Source organism: Aplidium turbinatum, chromosome 10 (genome assembly GCF_918807975.1).
Source record: "Aplidium turbinatum chromosome 10, kaAplTurb1.1, whole genome shotgun sequence".
In the NCBI taxonomy this organism is placed as follows: domain Eukaryota; kingdom Metazoa; phylum Chordata; class Ascidiacea; order Aplousobranchia; family Polyclinidae; genus Aplidium; species Aplidium turbinatum.
This window is the reverse complement of record NC_137481.1, coordinates 7,665,698-7,691,867: the sequence shown is the minus strand read 5'-3', so window position 1 is coordinate 7,691,867 and position 26,170 is coordinate 7,665,698. Positions and strand designations below refer to the sequence as shown.

The 26,170-nt window shown below is 38.5% G+C and overlaps 1 protein-coding gene across 1 annotated transcript; it reads right to left on the bottom strand.

The window, feature by feature from the left end:
* Window positions 1-1,400: 1,400 nt before the first annotated feature.
* LOC145778920 (protein smoothened-like) lies at window positions 1,401-23,472 on the bottom strand. Its single transcript, XM_082590511.1, has 18 exons — window positions 22,830-23,472; window positions 20,687-20,926; window positions 19,958-20,057; window positions 19,420-19,531; window positions 18,814-19,011; window positions 13,956-14,128; window positions 12,823-12,973; window positions 12,052-12,176; window positions 11,596-11,759; window positions 11,131-11,239; window positions 10,299-10,487; window positions 9,827-9,931; window positions 9,567-9,684; window positions 9,033-9,209; window positions 8,498-8,566; window positions 5,036-5,144; window positions 4,074-4,172; window positions 1,401-2,831 (listed from the first exon to the last, which is right to left on the bottom strand). The coding sequence occupies exons 1-18, from the start codon at window positions 23,470-23,472 to the stop codon at window positions 2,533-2,535; spliced, it is 3,180 nt and encodes a 1,059-aa protein (XP_082446637.1). The 3' UTR covers window positions 1,401-2,532.
* Between the last annotated feature and the right edge of the window lie 2,698 nt (window positions 23,473-26,170).

Here is a 26,170-nt window from a genome sequence, read left to right as displayed (position 1 = left end):
TCAGCGTATACCGCTAATAGAGAAGCAAAATGTGATAAACCGCTAACGTAATCGTAGGCTATTCATTTTTCGAAACGTTTATCGGCTGAACAAGTGAACATGGGTGTAGTAGGCTATCTACATTTTGGGCTCTTTGGTGTTCCAACCATTTTGCTCGCTAACGTAACCTACAGAAATCAATGTAAATTTTATGTTCTCTTGTATCATGGGCCTATCTTATAGATGTTTGTTGGTTCACCCCGGGCCGTTGAGAGGAAAATGTGGGCCCGGTGCCAATGAGATCCTCGGGCCCGAATCAAGACACTTAAGAAAAAAACACACATTATAACTTATCTAAAGAATACGCGGTGGTTTCTTCAAGTTCGCAGGCCCCTAAAATCATACCGGGCCTGGGTCTAAAAGTACCTCCTGGACTGCCCCCCCTGTCAACGCTACTGGGTACCCCTTCATAAATTTATATTTTAAAAGATTTGAGTTTAAGTGTGTTGCGATGACGACATTTACTCACCTGATCAGAACGCTTGTTCAAAAGGTAGCTGCAATCGGCCTTTAGAATGGCCGACTTTTCAGCAAAACAAAAGCCATAATATTGCGGCCACCTCCACTGTAAGGCCGAGCATTTAAAATTTCAAACCGCTTTAGATAGTTCAGTGCTACGGTATTTCTTTTAGACCTATCTGTGAAGGTACATTTGTGGCTGCAGAAACGGGTTTGAAAAGTCGTTTCACCACAACCAATTTAAACTCAAATAGGCTACTACATACTAACATAAATTTACTTTGCTTTCTACCGGTTACGTTACTTTTTGCTTCTCTATGACGTCATAAATATTAGATTACTCTTAATTTTTTAATTGACGTCTTGGTTAAGGCTTTTGCGGCATCCACTGGTGGTGGCCTTTTTAATAATTCTTTTTTTTTTTTTGCAGGCAACATTATAAGGTTAAACTGTAATGCTTAATACTTTTTCAAGTATTACTGATTTATTATTTTTGCATAATTCCAGAGCCTTCTGATCCTCAGTAAGAGTGAAACAGACTGCAAGGATCATTAGCAAATAGTAACTGAATTTGATGTAATTTTCTTTTTGTAGTATTTATTGCTTAAAAGTCTGGTTATGTTTCATTAGGCGTAATGTGAGCTGGGGTTTGTAACAAACAACGCCGCTTTGCGATTTTCCAAATTTAAAACAGCAGACGTTGCGGTTTACATTATTTTAACTCAACGGGTCGTGTATTTATGCAGACGTTGATAAATAACTTGGATACTGCTAGGTATTTTTGATTGCACTGCATCTTCCTTAAACACTTACACAGCCATCTACACTGATAACATTTGAGCTCGTTACTTCAGTGTCTGGAAAAGAGAAATTCTTTAACATCTTGCACACCAGATGAGATCAATGCCGAGTCATTTTAATGAATTGACAAGCATAATATTCGAATCTATGCACCACCATTTACATACATCAATGTGCGTCTAGTTGTCTACAGACTTATTGTATAGTATTTCCAGCAGCGTTGCGAGAGTTGTGCTAGGTGGACAAATATAGCCAGTTTTCACAACTGGTTTGCCCACGCTCTCTGCCATCTGCGTCTTTCGATGCATTACACGTTTGTAATTATTTAAATCGCTTTTCGAACGTTAAAAGTAAACCGCAGGAATAAAAATATTTCATCAAATTGCGAGGTAAAATTAAGAAAAATAAACTGACAGCTTGTTTGAATCTTAAAGAAGGTAACATGAACCATTGAAATTGTGTGATCAAGAAAATATCAAGTAGGCAATACGGTGCGATTAAGGCGATTCTTCCTACAAAAGACAGGAACAGCAACAATAGAGCATTAAACAAAAGTAGCACTGTGTATAGCGGACATGACTTGAAATGGTTGTAGTCAAAACATGACTGATTGTAACGCTTCAAACAAGCTATCATACTGCAGTGCTACAAAATCTTTTTCACGGACGGATACAGTAGATATATGAGACACGAAACCACCGGTAGAAAACGACATCAAACGAAGAACAACAATTGCTTCAGGATCGATGAGGCGGCATTGTTTGACTACACGAACAGAAATACTGCAATATCTTAAAAAATGCATGCTTCTAAATTCAACCTTGCATTTTGTTCACATAGGTTTATATAGGGCGGTTTATATGAATGAGACAAACTACAAAAGCAAAGCACCAAATGGTGGCAAGACACAAGTATGGCGGCAGAATAGAAGTGAATAGTTGGTTTCACGATACAAATCACATTACAGAGTTCGGCTTTACAGGTAAACAAACGCAAATTAAGGCAGTAAGATCAACGTACTAGAACCCACGGTAAGATAGAAAATAGCTCCAGCGTACATTGAATGATAGAAGTTTTAAGAAAAAATAAATTTAAATAAACAGTTATTATGCATGATGGTGATTCGGTTTCTTCTTCAACAGTAACACATCAGATAGAAAAATCCGTCAGTTTTGCTGTCTGAGACGTGGACATTTGATCAAATGGATTCTAAGTTTGTGCATGAAGCCTCCATCACTTGTGTGGGGAACTGCTACTGCGAGTTGACTTTGAACTGTTAAGTGAAGCGCGAGCAGCAGGTGCGGACGGACTTGGAGATTCGTGGCTCGTTGAATGACGCGGAGAAGTGAAGTAATGCACTCTATTGCCGTTGTTGTTGGAATTGAAAAAGCCACAATGCTTATCGTAGGCGTGTTCGCAAGACTTGACGCTAGTAGGAATTTTTTCATAATTTTCCTGACTCACTGCGCACGAAGCAGCTTGAAATGAACAACAATCGGTTTCATTGTATCCAGGCGGAAAGCAAGGCCAGTCTGAACACAAAAATAAACCATTGAGACTAGAAAACGTTGTCTACTGACGACTTTGCAATGGCAGGCCTCGAAATTCACGGCGGTCATGTCCACCGTCACAGCATGTGATGTCCGCGGGAAGTACCATCTAGATCGGTCATATTTGTCCGCTGAGAAATAGCCATACAAACCGTCATTGCATAGCACGAACAATTGTTGCGACTTGTGAATATATATTTTCCCGCGCATGCTAGCGCGCATCTAGAAAATGTGAATACTGTATCCCTTAGCTTCCATTCAAGCAGGAAAATTTTCAATTTTTATGTTGCTTCAACGATTGGTGACATTGAATCAACGTAACAAAGGTGAATTCTTCGCGAAGAACCGATGGGAGTCACCGGTACTTTTACACCAATCACGCGCAACTTAGTTCAAGTCTTACGTTACAATGTCTGGCTTTGATCTCCGAGTAATATTGATAAGGCAAGGTTGGTCACAAAATTAGATTATACTAGTAGGCTATTACTGCAAGATCCAACAAAATTTGTTAAGTTTAATAGTAGCTTTAGTGTAGAAGTTTTCTGACTCGTGCCCAGAGCATTGTGACGCAAGAAGCCACACGACCTCGTTCGGTGTAAGTTAATCAGTTATGCGGCGTACAGCTACACGGCGCTTTTGCTCTTCAAGCGTACGTCGTTGGTCTGATGAAAGCTTTTCAGAGTCAGTGACTTCGCTGAAATTTTAAAAAGCCTTCTAAACCGTAGCTATAGTTCTCAAATGGCGAAGAATTATCAAGACAAAGTGATTAAGCATTATGACGATCGACGCTAAAACTGGTATGTCCGCCGTGAGACTTAATTTGTCCGCCGAGATAGCTGCTCAGACCGGACACGTTCGTCTGCCGTCAAAAAAAACGAATTTCGAGGCCTGCAATGATGTAAGGACAACGTTTGCTAGTTGGGTCGCGGTTGTCCCAAATGTTTTTGACCACTTTTGCAGTTCCATTACGTAGCGGTTAAAGTAAAATACGTTTTTCACACAAAAATAATCTCCAATTTCGCGGATAAGAAACAAACGTTTAACAAAGATAAAATTACTTGCGCTCATCAAATTGAACAAAAATCCTTCCTTAAATACCAGCAGGCAGGACAAAGCAAAGATTACATTTAAAAAAGTATCCATAAAACATAAATGCTACGGTACTAGAAACATCTAAGCAACACAAGCGTGGTAACCAACACCAAATCATTCGCTTGCACTTACTTCGCACATCACCTTGCAGCATGCCAGGTAGGAACTGAGAGTCAAGGTGAAGAATGTTTCTATGTCTTGTGTGTTCACCATGTTCTTGAGGATGAGCGTCTGTCAATGTATTTATTCTCAACACTGAAGTCAGAAAATCAGTCATTTCTTACACTGATTCAATGTCTGCTGACGCTCTATCTAACGTAAACAAATGACTGATTTGCCGACCGGTTTAAACATTCAACCAGAGAATTTGCTTCGGATTAGTAACATGTTTCAATATGAGAAAACAGGGGTAAAATAGCTGTTCCACTTGAAGCAACTAGATGATCGTGCCCTATCTGCTTTGTCCGGTTATGTGAAAATCATTGCCTCTGCCACAAAATATTTTCACCGTTTACTCACTGTGCATGCAGGTGACATAAAACTGCAGGAATGTTACCGGAGCGAATGTGGTGTATACGAATTGAGAATCAAAAACCAAAAAGAATGAACTTTGTAAACACTTTGGAAACTTTGTGACTTTATTCGAGTTAGGAAGAATCGCGAAAAAGCCTTGAAAAGCTTCTTTGGGTTACTCAGTCTTTAAGATTAGCCTATCACTTAGCATTCTTGACTAGAAAGTTGAAAGCCATAAGAGCCAACATGACGTCATGTATCACTGTGAAGTTGCTTTATCGTTTGTGTTAATAGTAGAGCTGGACAACAATGGGAGCAACAAGAAAAAGCGTTTCCGTCTTAGACGCATAACTATTTGTGGATAATAATAAATAACCATTTTACTTCAAAGCGTCAAGATGTTTCATAGTTTTTCAATACCCATACAACAAAATCTGTCATTTTTACATCGGTTCAACGTCTACAGACGTTGAACCAATGTAAAAATGACGGATTTTACTGTATGGGTAATCGCACTTTAAAGTGCATTGCATTTTTTTTACTTTTAAAATGTTTATAAAGCTAAATCCAGACTAACTTACAACATGGGTTGGTTCCCTGAGCTTCCGTATCGCCAGGTTGAGGCGGCAGAGGTCTTTGGTTGATGGGATAATTGTATGGTGAAGTGCCAATGAAAACGCTATTCAAATTCTGTACGAGATGAATGATTAGATACTTTCATGGCTTCAACGTATAGGAAAATCAAACAGACGCTAAAGTAATAAATTTTAAAACCGAATAAGACATGTGAGTCTTGTCGCATTTGATTGGAAAGGGATACCACATAAAAGCATTATAAAAACAAGTTTAATTGAAAAATCCATCGTTGTAGACGTTAAGAAATATATAACCTACAGTTAAGCAAGAAAGGAGAAAAATTCGACAAATGGGCAACATCAATATAATGCAGTGGTTGTACTTTTATTCAAAATGGAAAAAAGCAACACACCGGTAAACCAAACTTTTCTTGATAAGTTACTTTGGAAAGCAGAAGTGTTACCAAACCAGCAAGACCATTATACTTATAGTCTACCAAGGAGTGTTTCATCATCATAATCCATCGTCGGTTTGTTCCCCACTAGTGGGGGTGGCCGATTGTTTCCGCGAAGCAATTGTTTTAATCCCTTTTCTCCATTTCACCCTGTCCCTTGCATCTTCCTCCTTCAGTCCGACTTTTTTTAAATTCATCCTTCACTTGTTGTTTCCACGTTCTTCTTGGACGACCGCGTTTCCTCTTCCCATCCACCTTTAGATCTAGTGCCTTTCTAAGAAAACTTCCTTCCTCCCTCCTTATCACATGTCCATACCATCTTACTCCATTTGCCCTTGCCAGTTGGTCTATGGTCTCTCTCATCTCTAGCATATCCAACAATTCTTCAGTGCTTTTTTCCCTTCTCGTTTTCACCCCACACATTGCTCTCACCATTGACCTTTCCGTTCTTCTCAGGATTGCCAGTTCACTCTCTCTCAATACCCATGTCTCGCTACCATATAGCATTGCAGGCCGCACACAGCTCCGATATACTTTTCCTTTCATCCTTAGTGAAAATTTTCTGCCATGCAACATTTCCCCACATTCCCTGAACTTTGCCCAGCCCAATCTTGCCCTTGTTGTCACCGCTGCTTCACATCCACCACTTCCATTTATCCGATCACCCAGATAACAGAAGTCTGTCACTGCTTCGATGCCATGGCAGAACTCATCATCATGGCCTTCCACTTCATTCCTTCCTTTACTGCATTTCCCACAAACAAAACACTTCGCCAATCTTGTTGCGGCTCTCTTGACATTAGCACATCTTACATGTTGTACCCACTTTCCACATTCCTTGCATTGCATTGAATTTCTCATCACTCTCTTGCCAAATATTCCACAGGGATCTACTTTGTTCTCAACAACTGTTCTTTCAGCTCCACTCACCATCACTTTTGTTTTTTCAAGATTCACCTTCATACCCTTGGTTTCAAATGCTTCTTTCCATTTCTCAAACTTTCTCTCCAATCCCTCCATACTATTACTTGTCAAGACCAGGTCGTCTGCATACAAAATTTCACCCAATAAGCCCTCCCTCACTCCTTCAGTTACAACGTCAACCACAATAGCAAATATCAGAGGTGACAAAACTGATCCTTGGTGTACACCAACCTTCACAAAAAACTCGTTTGAATAATTTGATCCAACTCTCACTTTTGTTCTTGCATCCTCATACATAGACATCACATCATCATCATCATCATCATAATCCATCGTCGGTTTGTTCCCCACTAGTGGGGGTGGCCGATTGTTTCCGCGAAGCAATTGTTTTAATCCCTTTTCTCCATTTCACCCCGTCCCTTGCATCTTCCTCCTTCAGTCCGACTTTTTTAAATTCATCCTTCACTTGTTGTGCTCTCAATTACACAGCTCTCACTAATACCTCCGGTATACCTCTTTTCCTCATTGCCCACTCCATCACTTTCCTTGGTACTCTGTCAAATGCCTTTTCTAAGTCGACGAAACACATATATAGTTTTCTCTGCTTCTCTCGGTATTCCTCCTGCATTCTTCTCAATATAAACAGAGCATCCACTGTACCTTTTCCTGGCATAAATCCAAACTGCATATCATTTATTTTCACCAATGCTCTCAACCTCTTTTCTAGTATTCGCTCCACAATTTTCATTCCATGCTCTAGTAGTGTTACACCTCTATATGCACTACAACTTCTCACATTCCCCTTTCTCTTGAACAGTGGAACAACAGTACTATGCTTCCACTCCTCCGGCATTCCCTTTCCATCTAATACCCTTTGGCTAAGTTGTAGCATTACTTCAATTCCCAACTCTCCACTTGCTTTTATCATCTCTACGCTCACTTCTGATGAACCGGCTGCTTTATGCAGTTTCATTTGCCCCATTGCCTCCATCACTTCATCACGAGTAACCTTTCCCACTGGACCCTCCACCAGATCAACCTCTGTCATATGATCCCATACATTCTCCTTATTCATAACATTTTCCATATGTTTCTTCCACACTTCTCCTCTGCTTTCCGGGCTGAAATGCAACTTCCCATCTCCACTCCTTGTACATCTTCCCCCTACAATATCTTTCCTATCCTTTTTCATTTGCTTTATGAGTCTGAATACTTTGTTTTGGCTTTCCCCCATTTTATTAAGTTCCTCCTCAGCACCATTCTTCATAGCTCTTGCAACAACCCTCTTTGCCTTCTTTTTCATACTCTTATACTTCTTTTTATTCTCTTCTGACCCATTTTTGCGCCACTGCTAGTATGCATCTCTTTTCTGTGAAATCGCATGCTTCACCTCTTCATCCCACCACCACGTGTCTCCACGATCCCTCCTCACTTTCTTTTTCCCACATACTTCATCACATGCTGCTAGGACACCTTTCTGAAATGAAGCCCACAAGTCCAGCGCACTCATGTTTACCAGCTCTTTTGCTCTTTTCACAAACTTAATTCTCGTTTCTTTTTCCTCCAGTTTCCACACATTTCTCACAAAAACTCGTTCTTTCTTCACAATTTTCTTCACTTTTTTCATATTTAAGTCTTCTACTACTAGTCTATGCTGCAACTCCCACGGAATTACTTTCACATTCTTCAAGTACTTTCTCTGTTCCTGCCCAACCACAATAAAATCAATTTCCGACTCATGTCCTCCTGAGCTGTAAGTCACCTTCCTTTTCTCTTTCTTTTTAAACCATTTTATTTTTTTTCGAAACCTATTTTTTGACAAATGTCTCAGATATCCTTAGATAAATAATAGCTGTGTGCTGTAGTCAAGGGCCCACTTATCTCGTTAGTGATAGCTATCTCGGAGTTACGCCGGTTGTTACACATTCATCCACAATAGTAAAAAGACACTGCAACCCTCCCACTTGAAAGCTTGCTGGTTAAAAACTGCTGCATTAAATGATTTAACGCTTTAGAGAGTTGTATAAGATAAAGTTCAACATAAAAAAGTGTTACTTTTCGCATCAATATTTCCACAAGAACGACTCACATTGGCAGGACCAGTCTTTCTGGCAACTTTTCCTTTGTCCGTCTTTGTTTTCATATTGGAACCGTGAATCTAATGACAAATGTGAAAGTTAAAGTTCACGAAAACTTTCATAAAGTTCATAAAAGATTCGGAGTCTATGAAGGGGATGGCAAAGCTCATCTACTCATGCTAAATAAAAATTGGAGTAGTCATCAATGAAATGATTTGTCTATCTCTTTCACAATCATTACCACAAACAACAGAACAACATTTTACCAAAGATCTACCACGCTTAACTGAAATCGTAAGTACAAAATAGATGTCAGACGCACATTTAAAGCTAACGTTATGTCATTTTATTTAGGATCTATATCACTCCATTATTAACGTATCCGGAACAAAAAACAATGCAATTGCTACAGTATGCGTATTGCCGACACGACATGGCCATGGTCTGAAGTCATGTAAGGTTTAAAGCGCGTGTGAATAGTGAGATACAGGTCTGTAACTAGCCACGGCCACAACCCTATTAGTGCAAAACCCTCTTTGTACTTACATACTGCGACACCGCCCACAACCCAGGTTCAGCATCAGCTTCTCTTTCCCTGATTCTGTTGCTCTTCTTTACTCTCGAGTCTCTATTTCCTCTCGCCGACAGTTTACCTTCCGGGAGTAGTCCTCCTCTTCTTTCCACTATCTTCGGAACATTGCGCATCCATGTAGATGACATTTCCTAAATTAAAACAGGTTTTAAAATAATGCCAAGCGCTAAGCAACTGCATGCTCAAAACTCGATGTTTGAATAAAGTATAAATGGAAGCCTGTCGGTTCACAAAATAGAATGCTGCGGTAGAGGGAGTTGTGACTTTAAAGGAACGAAAACTTTGGAATTATTTTTTGTATTTGCACAAGAAAAACGCGTTCTGTCTCAGAGTTAATGATATTTCAACAAGGTTTTCTTTAAAAAGATGTAATATTATGTTACTGTTGCTATTCGTACAACACGCAGCCACCCATGGTATGGCATAACTAAACAACACATTAGCACAAGGTACACACATATACGGATAGGAAGATAGGGGTAGCATACCCGCGATACACTGTGTAGGTCAAAATTCATTCCCACAGGGTCCTGGTGCGACATTGTGTGATCACTGTATTCGAGTTCGCTCAAGTCACTTCTATCATCATCATCGCTGTACTCATTTCTGTAAAGTTAGTTTCGCAAGCTTGAATTAACATAGTATGACGGCTTGCACAGACGAGGTGGGAGAACATTCTACTGGACATAAGCAGTTTTGTTTAACGTGCAATGACATTCATTTGAAATCGTAGTACCGTAGCACTTACTTTTTATGCCTGTTCTTCAAGATGTCTCTCATCGCAAAAGCTTTTGCTATGATCCGACTTTTGTGTCTGATCCTCTTCGTTTCGTTGTCGCTACGGCCGATTAATCTATTGACGTTGAATGTGACGAGTGAGAAAAAATGTAAGCAGCCAATTCCCTCACGCAACATTCAATAGTTGTTCAAGAAAACACAAGCAATCGCCTGTTTTTCGCATATCAGGCTTAGCCTTCATTCGGTGGTAAAAAGTTTAGATTAAGTGACAAAGGAAGACAAGGAAACCAGACGTCCACCTTTAGGCAGATTGAGTGTCCTGGTAAAGACATGGCGGCATGCTTCTGTGCGATGTCGAACTGGTGTCTTTTAAACAACGTACAAGGCTCTCACCTTTCGGCTAAACATCTGGCTATGCAGACAATCGCTCTATGCGACAAAATAAAGCAACATGACCAAGCAATTGTTTCCGGCCGACTTACTTGTACCACGCCCTTCTCCAGTTTTCAGCTGACGACTTCGTCCAAACCCAAGTGCTCATGACAATCCCGGTGCCAAACAATGCGACAATGTTAAGCTTCAGGATAGAAAGACTTGGATGGTTTTCAAGAATGCATTCCTTGGGTGGCAAGCCGCTCAATTGTTCCAATATCGTTACGTTGGCCTGGCATCTGATTACATCAATAATACTTCACGGGAGAACAAATATAAGTGCGCACTGCAGATGTAGTCTACCTATACTTACATGTCTACCTACCTGTACAGCTTAGTTTATTTTGATGAAAACCATTGTATAGAAGTTTTGAATTATTCTGTTGAGCAAAAGTCGAGTTGATAAAATGCAGTTCCAAAGTCCTTAATGTCGCATGGTATATAATAAATGGCTTGGGTCAAAAATTTCAGCTAATCTTGCATAAAGTATGCAATGCACAATTGCACATATAGTAGTGTGAAGTACAAAGTAATTCAAAGTGGGACTCCTTTCTCAGTGCATTGCAACGTTAACTTTTTTAAACATCTTCTACTTTCGGTTGTTCTAATGGTTGCGACTTGAAAATTGACATTTAATGAACTGTACAAAGATTGAATGAACAATAAAAACTCAGCAGCTTATTATTCAAATAACACCGTTAAGTTTGAAAAAGAGTTTGGGTTAAAATGACGGGCAAAACTAGAGTTTCGTGCTTAGCAAGCACTTGTGTAATGTGTATCGATGTAAACGCAGCAGCTACACATCCTTTCATCATCCTAATCATTGTCGCTTTGTTTTCTTGGCGGCAACGACGACACCAACCGTCTCATCACGTGACTTACTTTATATATTCCCTGAAGCTCTTCTCCCACAAGGCTTGGTTGGTGTAGTCGTACAGATGAGCAGCAAACGTGACAAACACAAAAATAAAAGCCAAGATTGCAAAGACACCTGCAAAGCATTGTATACTATCAACACGCGTGTGGCTGCTCGGTACTTTAAATGCGGAATAATCACAGGCTGTCTTCATAAAGTTCTACCAACAGGATAAGTACAATTATATTTTTCTAATAATTTAACTGTGAAAACAAGCCTGCAGCAATTCTTCAAAATCCATATGTGATATAATTTACGTAAGAATAAAGAGTTGTACTTCAACGCCCTGATACAATTTCGATTTTACGATATTTAAAGGCTGCAGCAATTGTTTAAATAACATAAAATCGAAATTGCACCACGGCGTTGAAGTACAACTCCTTATTTCTACGTAAATTATATCACATATGGTTTAAAGCGCGAAACTTTACCTATTCTGATCATAGTCCAGTTGATCTTCGACACCGCGCTTTCGCTCAACAATCCCGGATGTCCTTTCCTAATGCTGACCAAAGTAACAAATCCACGAAAGATGAAGAAGCCTCCAACCAAGAGTACGATCCCCACAGGAACAAGCAGCAAGCACAGACGGTAACTGCGCAGAGATCATAGACAATAGTCATATCCAGCACGTTGTCAGGTTCAATAAAAAGACGTATCAAGCTGAATTCAGTGCATTGAGTTTTTTTTATTATTTCAGTTCCTTCAACACCTGGCGAGACATTAGGAGACAACAAGCTTTTATGAATCTCTGTACTCAGCTGGTGACATTGTATCCACCAACAACAAAAATGCATGACATTGTAGCAACAACAAAAGTATTTCAAAATGTAGAGATGCACCCTACGGCTTACATAACTTTTGTAGTTGATAGCATTGGAACTTACATATAGTTTTTATAACCAATAAAGCAAATTCCACTCATAGAATCCCCATCAATTTCTGTTACCGACAGACACACGAGCATGAGAATGAACGGGACAGACCAAGCTATGATATGGAAAGCTTTCGCCTGAAAAAATTAGTTTTGACACGATTGAATAATAATCATAATTATTTCACACCAGTTGGGTAAGTTTTCAGCCAACTGTCATAGTTTTTCCGGGTTGTGTTCTGCAAGGGATCGAACCTTCGCATGAAAGTTTGCGCTGGTCTTCCTTGGTTTCTTTTGCCTTTGATCAGTTTTGATTAATGAATACATAGCATTAATACAATGCGGCGCTAAACAGAGCAACTTAATGATTGAAATTATTAATACTAAAGCATCATAGCTGTTTCTCCCTAAAAATTAGATCCATAGAAGTTTCTCATCCAATCATAATTATATTCCAACGAAAATCTTTAGATAATCCCATTTTAGAGAGAAAAATGCTGGAAGGACTGTTTACATAATAATTTCAGTTCGATTGTATGTATATGAGAGGGAGCAACACGTGAACGGGAATCGTGAGCTATTTCAGATATCAACTATTAGATGATGATGATGGTGTGTAAGGTGCACGAAAATGTGCCTTTATCTTTTGAATATTTCGCAAAGTTCTTCACTCTAGATTCCCATCAAAACAACACAAGTATAGGCGATACAATCGCTTTTATCGGAAACGGCGCCGAAGTAAACATTTTAACTGCAAAATAATGCTTTTAGTATCACAAGGTACCTTTCCTATGAGTGGATCTTTGTACGTTCCCAGTGCTTTGAACATAAGATACCAGGAATAACACAAAATGTCAAACCACGTTATTCCGGCCATCAGAAAAAAGTAAACCAGCACGAAGATGATGACGCAAGAAGGTGATTCCTCATACCCTCTGGAACGGTAGATGTAAAATGAAGCAATAAGCAAAGCAATTTTTGACATCCCTAAGCTTTAACAAGCTGTGATAAATAGAACTAATAAATACCAATATGGGTAAATCAGACTATCCAAATGTGAAGTGATCACTGATCAGGTTATCGGTCAAAGTTGTTCAAATAATGACTTGGTGATGACTTTTAAGTAGACTTAGTAGGTAGAATACAGGTGATAACACAAATTTGTTACTTTGTATAAAAAGGCAACTTTCATCGAAAAATTTACAGAAGTATTGTTACAAAGCTATGATGAATCACTTGATCGACTGTGAAACCTGATTTGAAGAAAACTGTTGACACTGATACAACTTTCAAGAATGAAGTTAAAAGCAAGGTTAGCTTTGCAGTAAGCAACCGCAAGGAGCAACTGCAAGTTTGCTTTTCGTTCAAAATAAATTTAAGCAAGCAATAATTCGACATTGGATAACATTGGTTTAGTAATTAGCTGGGTCAACCGACACGTCTAACAAGTATTGTCACGACCCAATAACTTGCATAACCTAATATCGTCTGTTGAAGAACTAGAGACCACACATGAAGAGATTGTTTACAAAACAGTAAGTTTTAAAAGAGATGGTTATCAAAATATTACAACTGAGCCGCCAATCGTGATTGAGGTGGCAGCAGAAAAAAGCATTCGCGTGCAGAGGAGGTATTGTAATGAAAGAAGATAATTCTCTGTAAACTTCGCAGCTGGCAATGACGCATTGGTGTCGTTCCACCTGTCATTGCAAGCTAACTATTTAACAACAACATTTATACCCCGTATGTATTATACGGTGAGTGCTATTACCGGTGTTAAGGCTCTCTGTCCATACGTTTCATCACGTATGACGTATCAACAACTTTTCTAGTCCAGGTAATATACCTTTGCGTAAACGTAATGTTCTCACGTAGAAGTGATCTTTACGCAATTTATTTACTAGTTTAGAAACGTACACAGGTTCTCCAAGCCGTTTTGTGCCATCCTTCCTGCAGACAATTTCATCACGTGCGCCAGGAAAGAACTGGGCCAACCATCCCATTCCTCCGATGAAAAAGCACAAGTTGATGTAGAATATAATACGTGCTGGATACTTGGATGAATTCTTCCAATCAATGAAGAAAGAAAGCTGAAGATGAACATCATGTTATTACCTTCAATATTTACATGTACTAGAAAATATCCTAAAGTTTGCTTATGCCAACCGATCAAGTCGTAATGTTATTATGGTAGTGTCCGACTAATGAAAAACTCAAGTGAACCAATGCCAATGTAACGTAATCTACTTTGTGTTGTCACAAACAACTGCAACAAATTAATGAATGAAAAGAACAAAGGGCATAAACTAATTCGAGTTAGATTGGAAAGATGTCTTCACAAACTAAAACGTTTGAGTAATCCTTGTTTGGTATATTTCAAACAGTGATCAGCAATGCAATAAAAAAGTACATGATTGTGGTGGTTGGTTATGCAGTAGAAACAATGTTCTAAAGATATAAAGGTCGTCTCGCCGGCTGAGCGGCATATAAACGAGAAAAAGTGAATTAGTCGGTGTGAAGCCAGCCACACAAGTGCAAAAGATCGTAAAACAGAGTATCTTGTTGCAGCCAGTCATGCGGAAACACAATGGCCCAGTAATTCTGAGTTGGCAAGAAAAACAATCAGCAGGCAGCAAACCATTATTGTTTTCGCCTATAGGCAGAAATTCGTCTGTCATGTAAAACCAATAAGTAAACTTTGCTATGAATGCGCTTTAAAATGAGCATATTTTAATAATTTTACACTTTGAGATTTTATGTTAACAATAACTTTACTCCAATTTAGCAAGTGAAAATGGAGAATAATCATGATCCCTACTAAGTTCTATTATTTGGTCTGGTGCATTGTAGTTGAAGTTCTTTCTACGTTTTCATTATACATGATACACCATATTTAAACTGAGTCTAGCAGATATGGCACTTTCCCAACTCAAAACCGAAACAGATCGAAAGGGTAGCCATTTTCACATTGTTTCAACGTCTTCTAATGTTGATGCCTTATAGTTTATAATACAGTGACGCTTCAGCCAACTAGACCACCTTTGCTAACTGGGCGGCGACTTGCACAAATGCACAACAAGCAATCCCAAGGCATTAATCAAAAAGCTTGGGAGCGACTAAAACCTCATAATTCAACATAACCTTACAAAACATAAAAAATTCGATAGTGTCAGCAAAAATAACGTTATGAGTTTAATTGTTTAGAATTAGCCTGAGGCGATAAAGCGATTTTGTATCAACCAGTCGTGAGTCGTGATCGGCTCAAAGGTTTTCACAATTTATGTGATTAAACTTAAAGTCACGGTTGGTCTCACATGAGCAAAAACGGTGACAGACACAATGCGCACAGTTGATAACCAAAGTACAAAATCCATCATTTTTGCAACGTCTACAGACGTTGAATCAATGCAAAAATGACGGATTTTCTTGACTGGGTAGTGACAATCAAGCACAATTATGGGACTTGACTTAATTTATAATGATTCATTCAGCCAGCAAATCAGTCTTTTTTAGACTGGTTCAAGCAGACTTCGAACAAATGTAATCAAGAACTGATTTACTATTTGGAAACTTGTCCGCCAAACAAATAAAACTCGGTATAACATTTTCACTATTTTCGACACCTTTCGTTCATCTACACTTGTTGTGTTTAATCGTTTCTTTGGTACTATGAATAAAATTCAATACTCAATTATTCTAAAATAGAGTTATCAACCAATTGTTTATATTTGTAAATGTCGTGGACGCCACCACCTTCTTCTTGCTTAAAATGTACCAACAAAATCAATTACTACATAGCCACAGACAGTTGACGCCGTTCGTTTAGACTGCGGACAAACTTGTTTCAACAGTTTTGACAGCTATGAAATGACAATTGACAATACATGTGCGCTGAAGCTAAAAGACTCCGGAATGGCCCGTTTCGGTGAGTCCGATTCGGTGAGTCCGATCCCTTAATTCCCTTAACGGGGGATTTTTTCAATTTTTTTTTTTAATTATCGGGTACCATAGCCTAATTATCATTGCCGTTTTAGGGTTAGGGGTTAGAGGTTAGGGTTAGGGGTTAGAGGTTAGGAACTCACCGAATCAGACTCACCGAATCAGACTCACCGAATCGGACTCACCGAATAGTAGCAGACCCAAAAGACTCGATCATAATTGCTGGTCAATGGTCGTTTTTTTTTCTTCTTATAAACTTTAATGTCGCTAATCCATAGACAAGTTAACCACCAGCTACGTCATCACAAGATCTTTAAATTTAGTGACGAATTTAATAATAATCCAAACAACGGTTCAATCATGAATGTTATAAAGCGAAAGGTATTGACACTTTTCTTCATTCATTGGGCTGCTGGTACATCGCACATTGCAGCTGGCATTTTCTTTTCTGCCTCAGACATTCAGACAAGTTAATGACAAAAAAGAAACCGATATGATCTGTGATTAAGTTTAAAATTTGGTTTACAAAAGCACTAGTTTTTTCAAATTAAAGTTATTCTGGGATCGAAAGTGTATTCACTTGAACATTTAGTGTAGGCTACGTTGGAAGTCGAGCCCTTTATGCAACACTATAACAGAGACAGCAAAACCCGTCATTTTTACATTGATTCAACATCCTGCTGATGTGACAATGAAGGATTAGGCTGTCTGGAAAACAACTCACCGTATAAGCAATATATATGTTTATAACAAATTCTCTATATCACACGAGGAACAGAGTTTCCGTCACACAAAATGGGATAATGGCTTTGCAAAAAAATAACACTTGTACCCATTAATCCAGTGGTTCACAACCTGTTTATCCTGCGAATTTCCTTTGCCTCTATTCAAAGCCAAAATTCACTCTTAGGGTAAAGGACACATTTACATGCAGGCCTCGAAATTCGTTTTCGTTGACGGCGGACAAACGCGTCCGGTCTGAGCAGCTATCTCGGCGGACAAATTAAGTCTCACGGCGGACACACCAGTTTTAGCGTCGATCGTCATGCTTAATCAAGATAATTCTTCACCATTTGAGAACTATAGCTACGGTTCAGAAGAATTTATAAAATTTCACCAAAGTCACTCTGAAAGGCTTTTATCAGACCAACGACGTGCGCTTGGAGTCAAAGCGCCGTGTAGCTGCTTAATACGCCGCATAACTGATTAACTTTCACCGAACGAGGTCGTGTGGCTTCTTGCGCACGTCACAATGTTCTGGGCACAAGTCGGAAAACTTCTACACTAAAGCTACTTGTATTAAACTTAACAAATTTTGCTGGATCTTACTGCAATAGCCTACTCGTATAATCTAATTTTGTAACCAACCTTGCCTTATCAATATTGCTCGGAGATCAAAGCCAGACATTGTAACGTAAGACTTGAACTAAGTTGCGCGTGATTAGTGTAAAAGTACCGGTAACTCCCATCGGTTCTTAACGAAGAATTCACCTTTGTTACATCATCATAATCCATCGTCGGTTTGTTCCCCACTAGTGGGGGTGGCCGATTAGCTTTTGCTGCATTTAAATAATATTTTGGAGCAAAGATTTTCCAGCCGGATGCCCTTCCTGACGCTAACCACAGTTATTGGCGGTGGGCCTAGCCTTTACTTAAAAAAGTATTTCCTGCAAGGCAGCAGGATTTCTAACAAGTTTTAGCCAACCAGTCGAGGTTGTTGCCCATGAGGTGGGACGTGGACCCACTTGTTAGTTTGGTGTGTGATCAAGACCAGTGTTCCCCGAGACCCATGGTGTAACAATCCATGGCGACTGCCCAGGGTTCAAAGGTGCTACTTGTACCACACACCTACCACACGTTGATTCAATGTCACCAATCGTAAAAGCAACGTGTAAAATCGAAAGTTTTCCTGCTTGAATGGAAGCTGAGGGATACAGTATTCACATTTTCTAGATGCGCGCTAGCATGCGCGGGAAATTATATATTCGAAAGTCGCAACAATTGTTCGTGCTATGCAATGACGGTTTGTATAGCTATTTCTCGGCGGACAAATATGACCGATCTAGATGGTACTTCCGCGGACATCACATGCTGTGACGCGGACATGACAGCCGTGAATTTCGAGGCCTGTACATGAATACAATAAGAAAAGCATCCAATCTCTTCAGAATTAATAAGTTTTTAAGCCTGTATAATATATTAGAACCTGATTGTTGGTAATTAATTTAATTCAAGCTTACTACAATTGTTCTTTGTCATCAAATTAGCCCTCAGCATTCACTGCTCTGGCGCCTGGCCTGGAGTGCCTGGAAACAAAGCATGGCGCTTTCACTCAATATCAAATCACGACCATATCATCTAAATTCGGGTTTGTTTCCACTAGTGGGGGTTACCGATTCTTTCCTTGTAGCAATTGTCTTCACTTCTATTCTCAATCTTCTTCAGTCGTGACTAGTGTTGGTGTCACTCTTGTCGGTATCAAAGTAGCTTGATGTTTCCCACAATAGTCGACTGATTTTTGCTTTGATTTTTTTACACATTGTTTCCATAAAAAATCTTCAAAAACTAGTCGTTTTTTTTACTTTAAATTGGAAAGTAGCGGGTAGCGGAAGTGCGAATGAAAGAAACGTAGTGCCTTTCTACTACAGTTCAATTGAAAAAAAGTAGCGCCGCTACTGCATCCGCTACTCCAACAAAACCGTAATGGCGCTACAAAAGCAGCGCCCATTACAGGTGAATACTAATTATCGACTTAACAATTATTTTGGAATGTCAAGTATTATAAAATTAGTGTAAAAAAGTCATTACACAGTTTCCAACCATCAAATTCACATACCATTGCAAAAATAATACAAATACAAGCAGAAGCTGCCCATCCTGCAATAAAACTGTGTATCTCGTCGTGCTCTGCTTGATTGAACAGTGGATTCATGCACTGCAGTCCACATCCCTCCACCTCATCGTAGTATGAAGCGGAATTGTTGGTCGATATCAGAGGAGGCTCACAATCAGACTTGTTGAACTTTACTTCAGTCTGCACAAGTGCACAATGCGCATCAATCAAAACAACTCAAATACCAGCAAAGCAAATTTATCAAAAATCCTCTGATGTACCAGTTTGTTGCTGCACCTGAATTCACATGGGTGCGTTTTTGCTTTGGTGTGACTTGCATTTTTCAATATGAGCAAGTGATTTGGAGCGACTGTCTATCTATGCAATTTTTAAGAAGTAAACGATTCCAAAATTCTTTCCAGGGTTACAGAGTTGGACTAAAAATATCCAAGTCTAAATATTTTAAAGTATTAACTTTTAATACAAACATGCAAAGTCCTCCTGAGTTTTCAACTCTAAAAGCTTGAATATACACAATTGGTTTTGAGTTCTGAATATAAAAAACTAGATAAAAAATGCCATAAGTGTTCTTAAATAAAACACACTTACTTTTCTGCAGCCATCTTCAAAAACATTATTATTATTGCATCGTAAAAAGTCAGGCCACCCATACTCTGTATCCACAATTTTGCATGGGCTTCTGGTGAGCTCGCATAATGACCTATGACATAAGCAGCTTATCAAATGAGCATTGAGCAGAGGGAGTAAGTGGTTATGATTAACAAGAGTTTAATGACAAAAAAAAAATAAAATAAATTACAATGAATAAAAACAATGTATGCGGTTACTTTATGCAAAACCATGTACAGACATTAACTTTCACAAGCAATTTTTACCTTGATGATTTAATTGACAACTGAATAACTACAGGAGTACAGGGCAACACTATCTGATCATTGAAAGATTAAGCCTATATATAATATACTGAACTTCAGACGTAAATGACACATATATCTTTACTTCCATCAAGGCAAATATACACAATTATAGCAAATACAAAAAGTATGGATAACAATGTCAACTCTTAAATTATTATGTTATAATACACTTAGTTAGCCACACAATAGCATTAAATTAAGATAATCACCTATCAGGTAACTGAACTTTGCCGTTTTCACAAGTTGGGTAATAAACAGAACACAACAGAGGCTGGATCACATCCCAGCATTTTGGAACTGCCCTCAAACCTTCACAAAAATTGGGTTTATGGTTAACTTCAATATAAACAAACTACTTATTACGGTACGCATTTTATACACAACTATATTCTGAAACATGACTTGTAGCCACATATATATTATATACATGTATGTAGATTGTAGACATCTGCCAGATTGGAGTGCACGTTGTTGGTGATGGGGACTTACATGCTATTCCAAGTAAAGAATATTTTATTGGGTGCTTGGAGGTTATACAAGACGACATAAGAGCGAAATCACTATCGACCAATGATTCACTTTAAGTTAGAATCAAGGTTTCAGAAAAAAAATCATTTTTCGACAATGTCAAAACTAAAGACCTATGGTCAATTGGTCATGGAGTCTCAGATGCGGGAAAATTACATGGCAGACGAGCCATAAAAGTTGACACAAAAAGCGATGTTACAATGCCATTAAACTACTAAAACAAGCTTTTAGTCATGGTTGAACATTAGCAAAAAACGCAGCTCTTCATGCTCAAGTGACCAGGTGATAATAGCATCACAGACAATGGTTAGGCTACAATATATCATAAATATAACCACTGCATGAAATTAACAATAAACTAATAAAGATTTTGACAATTAGTACAACAAATCATTTACAAAACAACATACCAGACCAAAGAAGAAGTTTTTCTTTTGCCTCTTGCAAATTTCCTGCGTCAGTCACCAAATCAAATGAGGTGCTATTGTGAGGCAGACGTGATCCAAAACAGGTTGTACTGTCATTTAAAGGTTGGCATGACTGAGGAATATCTTTCAAGCATTGAGGTGCATTAATTTGAAATAGGGATGACAAAGTAGTTACATCACTGCTTGTGTTAATTGAAACATTCATTACAGAATATGAGAATACTGTAAAACTGACAAAGTATGTCATTGTCAAATCAATATTTTCCATAAAAACAATTAACAGTGTGCTTAAACTCCACCTTTCATGAACAGTAGTCAAATACACTACCTGATGCCGTGAGACCAGAATGCCTCAAGACACGAATAACACAAGACTAGAAAATTTGAAATATTCTTGACACACATGCACTTACAGCATGCGATATGACACGTGAGGTTTTTTACACGTAACACAGTATAGATGAAGGTGCCACTGTTCACTTTTATAGACAAGTCTGAGGAAAACTCTTAATAATCAGAAACATCTGGCAAACTCAAGTTTAAATCTGGCTTTCTGCAGTTAATCTTGTTTCTCATTGCTTTATAAACAACACAGAAGGTCAGTTATACCTTTCAGGCATTTAAGCTCCTTTATTTTTCAAGTGACCCTACCAGAGCTTGTTCCCAGTGGCCGAATTCTGGTGCCCGGCAGCTAAAACAAAAAATTAGCTAAAATTTCATGTTTTTAAAAATCTATTAATATTGTGTTTACTGTTTATGCATTCACTTAGGAATTAGGTAACAAAAACATAAACAAGGCTTTGAAAAACTAATTGTAGTTGTAAAATGCACTTCTGCTCAAGTAGGTGTAGAGTCAGTCCTCGAGGGTTTATAAGTTGACTCTCAGCCTAAAAGATGGCAAATGGGAGTGAAGAGAAAAAATTTTCACGTACAAACACAAGTGGAAAAAAAAATTTGAAACACGCACGCGAGTAGAAAAAAATGCAACTACCAAAGGAGTGGAAAAATGTGGAAAGCCTTGTGGAAGCCGGCAACTAACCATGGCCTACTGGACAGGCATGGAGGAACTATTTTAAAAGTAGGTGGGCCCAAAGGCGCTGCAGTCAAAGTCAATCCAACTTCTGGGAGGCCTAGCCCCCCACAACATTGTTGCATTCCTAATACTTGAAATTGTTTATATATACAAATTATACATTGTGTTTTCATGATTGCCTTTTGTGCTAAGAAGCAAACATTTTCTATTTTGGGCCCGATTTGAGTAAAAAATTTACAAAATTGTTAAATTGCTCTAGCGCTGTACAAAATATGGCGATGTGCATACAAATTAAAAGGCAACAATACACACACAGTTATAATACCACCTGGGAGTAATAATCTGCAACATTATACAGCGTATGCATTGCATAACTGCATATGTTATGATATCATTGTTTTAACCATAGAGAATAATTATGTTGATTGATAGATTGCTCCACTAATCACACCAACCACACTCACACCTGCTGCCCATCAATAGTGGGCTCAACAGAAAATTTTGAAGATTGGATTTCATCATTCATTAAGCTATCAAAGCTATAATCAAACTAGTGTGTATCAAATGAGTGAAGACCTTTTTTTGGAACTTCTTCTCTGATTTTCCGTTTTCAAAAAAATTTGGCTTTCAAAAGTGGGTGGGCCTGTAAACAGTTGGTAGGCAAGATGATCTCACCTGTCGAACTCCAGCTAGATCTTTTTCAAAACATTGAGAAAGAGTAGCTGTCGAAGCAACACCCACATAGACATGATCAAGTGGGACTCTGTTATTGAGATTATAAATGTCAACCTCAAATGGATCGGTTTGTCTCACAATTTCCACACACAAGAAATCACAAAGTGTTTCCTTCAATAGTTTAGATACTTTGGATCTCACATAGTGAAGCATTGGGGATTGTGTTTGGAAGAGGGTGTTAAAGGCATTAATTCTCTTCAACTGAAAGCTGAAGAATTCCAATACAGCTTTGTGGAATTTGTTGTCTAATGCTTGAAGTGTAGTTTTTACTGTATTTGTACTCATAGATATGCACATTATTCATAGATATGCCTTTATCACTAAGACATTGTCTAATAGCATCATATATTCCCTTACCTGTGCTGTCAGTAACAGGTATTAGATCCAGAAACTGGGTTACAATACTTAGAGTTTCATCATCACAATACGTTACAACAATGCCAAGTTGCTTTTCAGTTCCTATGTCAGTGGTTTCGTCTGGTATTATACTGAATTTTGTTTTCTTGAGTTTAATTTCCAGCTCCTTTGCAAAGTAACAGCCTGTCCCTTGCCTCATAATATTAGTGCACTTTGTAGTGTCCAGGTGTACATTTGACAAAGCGTTTTGTTCTGTCATACTAGTTGGTGCTCTAGATTGAATTAATGACAACAAAGGATTAGCCAATGTAAAAGGAAGGTTGTGCTGGGCTATGAAAGCAGCAATCTGTACTTCTGTAGTTTCCTTGTATATGCTTTGATTTGCAATTTTTTCAAAAGCAGAACTTATTGATGGGACACCTTGTTTACTTGACATACTTTTTATATGCAATTGAGTGTTCAAATGTTTCATTAGTGCAGATCGATGACATGGTACATCTTTGTTGCACAAGCAGCATCTTGCTTCCCTGTGAGTTTTTGTTGGGCCCACCAACCAGTCTTTAAACTCTTTTTGCAGCAACCACTCAGCACGAAACTTTTGATCATATTTTATCCTTTTGCTTTTCTGCTCAACTTCTGCCATAACTAAACCTATAGCTTATTAAAAACAACGAATTCAGAGGCTATTCCTGCGGGCTGTATGAAAAGCAATGTTACCATTTAATAATGTACATACTGTAAGTCATTTTGATACTAGCTTCAACACAAACCCTAATCTACCCCTCAACTTAGCCCTAAGCCTCACCTTGTGAGGAGATAGCCCTAGCCCTAGCTTTATCTCCTCACATCAAGCAAAGCTCAGGTGGCAATACTGCAGCATACTCTGTAACAGAGACATGAGGCATACTTTTTGCTTCAGTCTTCACAGCGCAGCTTCCTTGCCCAACGTCCGCTAGACTCAGTGTTGCCAACCACACTTAATGAATGGGCATACCAATTTTTTTCTAAATGAGTACCAAATTGATAAACAGAGTACCAAATTTTTTTCACCTTTAAAAATAACAAATTTTTATCCACTTCTTTAGCGCAGAACAAAATTATGACCATAATTCTTTCCATCGAGTTTTTTTTTCTTTCAGACAAAATTTAACTTTTTCTGTGCAATTCGCTCTTATCGTATCGAGTCAAGTCAAATCAATGTGGATTGACAGGAAGGTTACAAACTTTAAAGGAGCTGAAATCTTTTTTGTCTTTGTTATTTATCAGGCTAGATTCAGGTAGGCTGCACGACCAAGTGAATTCAACTTCCCAGGTTTCAAATGCCTATGATTTTTATGATAGCATTTGGTTGCTTTAACTTTTGCCATACACCATACAGCAAAACATATTTGAAGAAATGACACTGTCATTGTCAGGTTGTCAAACTTTTCTGATATGGAAAAAAAGTAGGCAGTGGCTATTTAACCGGCGCCAGTCTTTGAATCTGAAACACTATTTGACCGGTCATGACGTCAGTATGTAGGCACTTCTTTCTTTTTCTTTTTCAAAGCAAAAGACGAGAAGAGTGCCTATATATATAAGTTAAAATTCGACAATTATGTTCAACTGATTCGGTGGCGTGTAGGATACATCTTGGGCTGGTGTTCCAGAGGGAATGAGTTCGATACTATGCGGAAGCGTTTTTTTTTTTTTTTTAATTTTTAACTAAATTTTGACCCGAAGTGACTCAATCGTTAGGCTGCATTTTTGTTGTCAATTTTTAATTTGAGTAGCCTACAGCCCAATTTTTTATGTCTTTTCAACTATGAGTAATGAAGTTAGAGTTTTTTAATTTTCTTGAATTTGAGAAATTCTCTGGATAATTTTCCATTTGTCATAAGAGGATGTGACCGTGTTTGCCGAACGACCCATTACATTTTTGCGTCGTTCGGCAAACACGGTCACATCCTCTTATGACAAACGGAAAATTATCCAGAGAAATTCAAGAAAATTAAAAAGCTTTAACTTTATTACTCATAGTTGAAAAGACATAAAAAAATTGGGCTGTAGGCTACTCAAATTAAAAATTGACAACAAAAATGCAGCCTAACGATTGAGTCACTTCGGGTCAAAATTTAGTTAAAAATTAAAAAAAAAAAAAAAAACGCTTCCGCATAGTATCGAACTCATTCCCTCTGGAACACCAGCCCAAGATGTATCCTACACGCCACCGAATCAGTTGAACATAATTGTCGAATTTTAACTTATATATATAGGCACTCTTCTCGTCTTTTGCTTTGAAAGAGAAAAAGAAAGAAGTGCCTACATAGTGACGTCATGACCGGTCAAATAGTGTTTCAGATTCAAAGACCGGCGCCGGTTAAATAGCAACTGCCAAAAAAGTACAATACGAATGATAAAAACCAAAAATTGAAAATGGTACCAAATAGTAGTACCAAATGTTATGCAGAGTACCAAATCATTTTTAGGGCACCAATGCAACCAAAATAGTACCAATTTTTTTACTTTTTGGTATAGGTACTCCAGAGTGGATGCAACCTAGTTGCACCCCTCCAGAGTACCAATCGGCAACACTGGCTAGACTGCTGCGGAATCACCTTAATCTCTCTGCTTAAGCTCAAGTTAACGGAGTAACGGACAAAAAACAGCTCGATGCTGTTTTCCTGGGAATACCCTGTAATGAGCTTGTCCACTAAGCTATTGGATTATGGATATAATTATCAATCAATCAATCATCAATCATTTTATTTTTCGTCATTAACGCGTCCGGGACGAAAAAGATACCGTACTAACTACAAAAATCGATAGGCTATAAACCTACCAGCACGTTAACGAACGGGAAAAGGTGGCAAAACCTTGAAAGGTTTAAAACGTGCCTGAATGAAAACTATGGAGCAAGAGATCGAGAATCCCATTACAGTTGCGACTAAGATTGTACAACGCGTACTGCATCCCAATTATGATCTACAACTGTAATAGCTTGTCTGTTACCAAAGGAAGTCTTGAAAGATTGGATGCCTGTCATCGAAGACATTTACGTGTCATAACTGGTCATACTTGGCCAAACAGTCTTATCTCGAACAAAAATCTCTACAAAATATGCAACAGTGAACCATTGTCTTGCAAGATCTCCACCATGAGATGGAACATGTTTGGACACATTCTGAGACTTCACCAGGACTCACCTCCCCAGAAAGCCCTTGAATTTGCAATAATTGGCAGCAAAAAGTACCAAGGCCGAACCGGACGTCACCGTACCAATTTATTACAACTGCTGAGATCTGACATCAGAAAAGCTGGCCTGGGATCCCTGCTCAGCACACCACATCTCCATCGATTGC

Excerpts from the sequence above, each read along its gene's own strand:
- LOC145778920 (XM_082590511.1), bottom strand. The coding sequence starts at position 23,472 with ATGGCAGAAGTTGAGCAGAAAAGCAAAAGGATAAAATATGATCAAAAG. Across the intron at positions 20,927-22,829 it reads ACCTGTTACTGACAGCACAG|TATTCTCATATTCTGTAATG; the intron begins GTAAGGGAATAT and ends TCAGTTTTACAG. Across the intron at positions 12,177-12,822 it reads AAGATCCACTCATAGGAAAG|GCGAAAGCTTTCCATATCAT; the intron begins GTACCTTGTGAT and ends TAATTTTTTCAG.